Raw genomic sequence first — 6035 nt, forward strand, 5'->3', positions numbered from 1 at the left:
GAAGCCGTAGAGGACTTCAGATCCTGATCTTTAGACCTTGCTGCACTTGTTACCTCTTCCAACGATAATGTATCCTTGCCGTACTTAAGCATTTCCTTGAGAGAGTTGAACCGTGAAGGAAGCAAATTCAGGAGCAGAATTGCTTGTACCTCCTCTGACACATTTACATTCACGCTTTACAGGTGAGAGACAATCTTCAAGAAGTCATCGATATTCTCATCCATAGTCCGAGTATCGAGCATCTTGAAGGTATAGAATTTGTACTGCAAGTGAATTCTATTCGGTAGAGTCTTCGAAATATATAACCTCTCCAATGTAGACCATGTAGAAGCAGCTGACGTACACAACTCGATCTTCCTTAGCACATGATCTCCAACATTGAGAATGATCAGATTCATCGCGTTCTCTGATCTTTCAAGCCTTTCGGCTTCCTCTTTCACTAACCTCTCCCTGAATACATCTTCGTCTTCATCCTTCCTCATCACTGACGCGGAAGGTGACGTAGACTCTTCTAACACATCCTTTAAACCAAGGACAGACAGATGCACAAGCATCCTCTTCTTCCACAATGAGAAGTCACCTTTCCCATCAAAACGCTCCACCTCAATTCTTGACTTCGCCATTGACAATGACACCAACCAAGGCTCTGATACCACTTTGTTGAACCACAACGGCGAAACTGTTTGACTCAAGATCCAGAATCAAACACACAAAATCTGATACACTCTCTGACGAACTCGTTGACGTAAGTAAGAAGGTTGAGTTTGTAGAATAATGGAGATAGGAAGAAGAATGCGAAAAGATAGAAGATAGACACAATAAATTGTTTACCCAATGGTTCACCTAGAATGGTTACGTCCGCTGGGGCCTGGCAAGAGGCAATCCACTATAATCTCAAGTACAAAGAATATAGAACCTCTCTTTCTCTCACAACCAAAGCTCACAAACCAAGCTAGGTCTTTTCTTGACGTCGAGAGAAAGAGTACATATGAGCTCCTCTTATATAGTATAGGTTAACCTAGTCGAATTAGGGCATTCGCCCCTTTCCATAAACCTATTAGAAAATATTCCAAAATACTTGCAACTTCCATAACTCCATGAAAGGAATATTTCCAGGATCCTGCCGACTTCCATATCTCCATAAAAGTGACATTTCCTTTTCCTAACATGACATCCTTATCTTGGTTTAAGTTACTTAATCTTGTTTAATTTCCATCACCAAATCCTGACGCAGTCGATGACGGATTCTCTGACGTATCCACTGATGAATCCCAAAATCTGCTTCTCGCCAGTCATGCTCTGCATCGACGTCTTCGTCACCTTCACCGATTTTACATTTGGTTCTGTTTTCGCTGGTGTTACAGAAGGGTCTGGTTTCTTGATCTCAAGCGACACTGTGGCGTTGGGACATAGCTAAACCAAATTTGTCTCGCCGGTAAAGTGCACTGCTCCGCCGGACTTGCTGCTCCATGCATTTTCACCGCCGTTAATGTTAGCCTCCTCCCCACTGGTAATGATAATACCACCACCGCCTTTATCTCACACTGATGAGGTAGACCCGTCTCCATCTCCAAGCAGTGTGCTATGCAACAACGATATTTTCTTGTGCTCTGACTTACAACGACGAGTAACACTTCCGTCATCGCTCTCAGTTGAACAGTCAGAGAACGGCGCGTGCGCGTGTGACATACTTCCTCTCAGCAAAATCCTAATCTGCAATCCCTTGTGTTATGAGTTTGGGGTAGCACCATTATCAGTAAAAACCATAAGAGATTCTAAAAGAAAAAAATATATCATTATTTTAATTATATGATTATATGTTTATTTTTTAGAGTATGTTTAAAAATTAACAGACTGGCACCTGTATTTTTAGTATATCACAGGTTCTTAAAAGTTTAGTATTTAGAACTTTTAGCCTTTCTCTTTTCTGTATTTATGATTTTATCTTTTCTTTTAATTCTAAGAACTTCTACTACAACTTCTTGTTAGAGGTGCTCTAAGAGCACCTCCAATGTGAGTTCTATCCACTGGAGTTCTAAATATAAATATGTGCGTATGTATATATTGTATATGTGTATGTAGTTGTGGGATCCACTAAATAGTATAGAACCCCTACTCAAAGATTCTAAAAATTTTGTTTTTAGAGCAACATTATTGGTAGGATTTTTTTTTGAGTCCTTAGCTTATTTTATTATGCTTTTATGTTAAAGAGACAAAGCTTAAGAGACAATCCCAAAAGTGTAGATTATTGGTAGGACTTTTGTTGTCTCTTAGTAAATTAATTGTTTATTTTAATGAGTAATGATATATAAAAGATAAGTTTTAAATAAAACATATAACATTAAAATTGAAAACATAATAAAACTACAAAGTTGCAACAAAAAAAAATACAAAAAAAAATTACAAACTTAATAAATAAAAGCAAACACACATTTTATTCAATTCATAGAAACTTACAAATTATATATTATTTGGAAGATGTCCAAATTTAGCTCATATATTTTCAATCAAATCATTTTTTAATTGTTGATGGGCTTGTCTATTCCAAACGCTCGCTCGACGATTAATTGTATTGCCGAGATTTGTAGGCATATCGAGATTTGGTTTCAAACAAACTAGACTCCAATGACAAATAACTAACCATAAACATCTCTTCATTCAGACTTGTCAATTTAGTTCACTAACCTTCAATTAAGTTAAAAAACGATTTCGTTCGAAACCAACTACAAGAACAAACGTACTAAACAATATACTTTTTCGCAAAAAGGTTACATATGGTATGAGAACACACCATAAAACTCGAATGAGTGAATCACCACGCATACGTCGTTTTCTAACAAATCTTGTATTCTACCAATCATTTGAAAAATAATGCTATGAGAACACACCATAAATCACCAAGTTACAAAACGAATACTGAGTTACCAAAAATGATAAACCCTATAAACACTGAACTTCTAAACACGATTTCTCAAATATACAAAGATAACCAAAACACCAAAATCATAAACTAATATGGTGACAATCCATCGAAGATCAATTGTACTTATCAAGAAAATGAATCTAAAAATAGCTTCATCTCTAAAATCCCTAAATCTACCCTAATTTTCAATTAGATTTACTCAAACACCAAGCATAGAATCAGAAACAGATCGGTGAACAATCACAAACAAGAAGCATGCAATCAAATCGTCACAATATAAATTTCCAATCAAACCCAGATACGGAGGACTTATTTTTGACAAATAATTCCTATAAATCTCAAAACGGAGGACAGAGGAGGAACACATACCCGATTTCGATTGGATTCGGCTGAGAAGGGTTCGATGGCAGGAGAGATCGGTGTGGATTGAACGACCAGATGACCGTCTGTTTGAAATCGCCGACGAAAGAGAGAGAATATGGAGACGATGAGAATACCGTAAACTTTACTTTCCCCTACCCCATTCGGTAAACATGTCGCCTTACGCCACATGCCCCTTAAGGACATGTTCGAAAAGTTCTTAATTAACCGACGACTCTTTTGTTTTTCCATAATTTTGATTTAAATTTTGGGTGATTATTACTAAGCAACTTCGTTAAGAAGTGCCGATAATGTGAAGTTTTGGGTATGGGTTCTACACTATTTAATGAACCCCGCAACTAGATACATATATACAATATATACATACACATATATTCTTATGTAGAACTCCAATGGATAGAATCCCCGTCAGGAGGTGCTCTAAGGTCATGCTGAAATTTTATTTCTAAAATCAGGTATTTTAGGCTTCTTGGCTATTGTTCTGGAATTTTTGAACTCTTGCTGACCATCCTTATAATTTTCCCTATATTTTTAAGATTTACTGTCTCTCCGAAAAGTCTTATCGGTGTTAATGCCGATCTCCCTGGTCTAATTGGCTGTTTAGCCACATCCAGCTTCTCAACGGACAATGCCGCATTCCAAACCTTTTCGTTTGATTCCATCAATGTCGATTCCGACTATTTCATGTTCGCTGGAGCAACTGTTTCAAAGGTACAAGTGGATTTCTTTTCAGATGTTTCTTTACAATGAGCAAGTCTCCATGTAACATCTCTATCCTTTTTTGTTTTATCGTTCTACTTTTGTTGTTCGCATACCCTTGAGTTTCACTTTGGTTGTTATCGATTTATTTTTACTCCGGTTGGAATTAATTAAGCATATTGCGTCTTTAATATACTGTGTTGCAAAAAAAAACAAAGAAGAAATTTGAGTAACATTAAATTAAAATGTTAAGCATGGATTCACTTGTAGACGATGGTGAGTGGATATTAAATGTCTAAGATGATGGTGGCTCGATTGTGTATGCCCTCTTGGTCTTCATGTATAGGAGCACAACATTCAATATATTATACTTTGATCTCCAATATGGCAATATGATAATGATTTAGTTAGCTAATCTGATATTTACTAAAACATAATGACTTTAGTAACTAAGTGGATTTGATTTTAACGACTCAGCATCAAGATCAATTGATAATATAGTTTTGATTTATTTGATCCAGTTTCATGAGATTATTCAATTATTCTTACGAGTAGAAGCAAATAAAAACATGTGATGTGAACTAAACAACATGATTAGATATAGAAACATAAAGCCCTCAAAGACGACCAAGAAAAACCTCCCACACAATCAGTTCTCTTTGGCCAACTTATCTCCAAGGGAGACATCGTTAGCTTCATCTTGATTATCAGTCTTTGTTGCATCTTTTTCGACCTTGTTCTCCTTCATCAGCTGAGATAATCTCTCGGCAAGACTCAACCTAGCCCCAGGAGACACACCCTTCTTTCCTATGATCGATTCAAGAACTGCCTCTGCCAACAATTTATTCTCGATTACGGCTTTTCCGGTTTTAGGAATACTATCGTCTTTCGAAAACGCAATCTGCAAACATTTTAATTCACAACAAAGAGATGTCATAAAGTTTTTTCAAAGGTATCACGTATGTAGTACTACTATATCTTCAAACGTCAATTGCGTTCACACCTAAACAACTTAATGAAAACACAATTTTCACTACAAGAAAACAGGGGGATTCTGATGGCCGAAATCGTCGGAAATTCGTCGGAATCGGTCTATTCCGACGAATTTCCGACGAACCCGTCCGTCGGTATCGTTTCGTCGGAAAAAAAAAATTCGTCGGAATTTCGTCAGACATTCCGACGACTTTCTGACGAATACCGAGAAACGTCATTCTGACGAACTTCCGACGATATTACGATGCGGCTACACGAGACCAGAGTTCATCGGAAAACTACAATTCCGACGAACGTGGTTCCTCGGTTTATTCCGACGAACTTTGGGCGTCGGAATTTACCGACGGACATCGGTCGTCGGAATATACCGACGAACCACGTTCGTCGGTATATTCCGACGGAAATGAGTTTGTCGGTAAATTCCGACGGATATATGTCCGTCGGTATATTCCGACGACCGTTGTCCGTCGGTATATACCCTTTTTTTTTTACAAATTAATTTTGCATTTTTATATATTTTTTGATATTAATAAATTTAAAAAATTGGAAATTTAAAACTAATAATATTATAAAATTTAAATTCATAAAAACCGAAATAGGAAAAAAACATTCATAAAGTTTAAAATTCATACAAACCGAAATAGAAAAAAAAAACATTCCGAAAGTTTTATAAAGCCGAAATAAACTAAGAAGAACTCGAAGACATCAAACGATCTAGCTTCTGCATAATCTCGGTGTTGAACTTCTTCTGGGATGCCAACTCAGCAAGGATAGTGGCATTCTCCGAACGGATAGTGGCATTCTCCGAAAGGATAGTGGTGTTCTGCTCCTCCAATGCCCCAATCCGTTCATCTTTGTCATGTAGCTCCTCGAGAATCATGGGATCGGCATACGGAGCTTGCGAAGAAGATACCGGATACGAAGAAGCACGACGGGCCAACCCAACTAAACGGCCTCCTTTCCTTTTAGGAACCGCCTACAAAAATATTTAAAGTAAGTAAATATGAACAAGTAAGTAATCGACATTATAAAAAAAAAA

At 37.1% G+C, this 6035-nt stretch overlaps 1 protein-coding gene and 1 long non-coding RNA gene across 2 annotated transcripts in view; one reads left to right on the forward strand and one right to left on the reverse strand.

Moving 5' to 3' along the window:
- The first annotated feature begins 3668 nt into the window (after positions 1-3668).
- On the forward strand, positions 3669-4180 carry LOC106299511. The gene is made up of 2 exons (XR_001261798.1): positions 3669-3759; positions 3841-4180. It is a non-coding gene; the product is annotated as an uncharacterized LOC106299511 (long non-coding RNA).
- Positions 4181-4485: 305 nt separating this feature from the next.
- LOC106298325 (chalcone--flavonone isomerase-like) overlaps positions 4486-6035 on the reverse strand; it is a 5156-nt gene continuing 3606 nt past the window's right edge. Inside the window, exon 4 of the mRNA XM_013734429.1 lies at positions 4486-4904. Within this exon, the coding sequence (XP_013589883.1) occupies positions 4653-4904 (252 nt within the window). The 3' untranslated portion in view covers positions 4486-4652. The remainder of the gene's footprint in view (positions 4905-6035) is intronic.

Source organism: Brassica oleracea, chromosome C6 (genome assembly GCF_000695525.1).
Source record: "Brassica oleracea var. oleracea cultivar TO1000 chromosome C6, BOL, whole genome shotgun sequence".
Classification (NCBI taxonomy): domain Eukaryota; kingdom Viridiplantae; phylum Streptophyta; class Magnoliopsida; order Brassicales; family Brassicaceae; genus Brassica; species Brassica oleracea.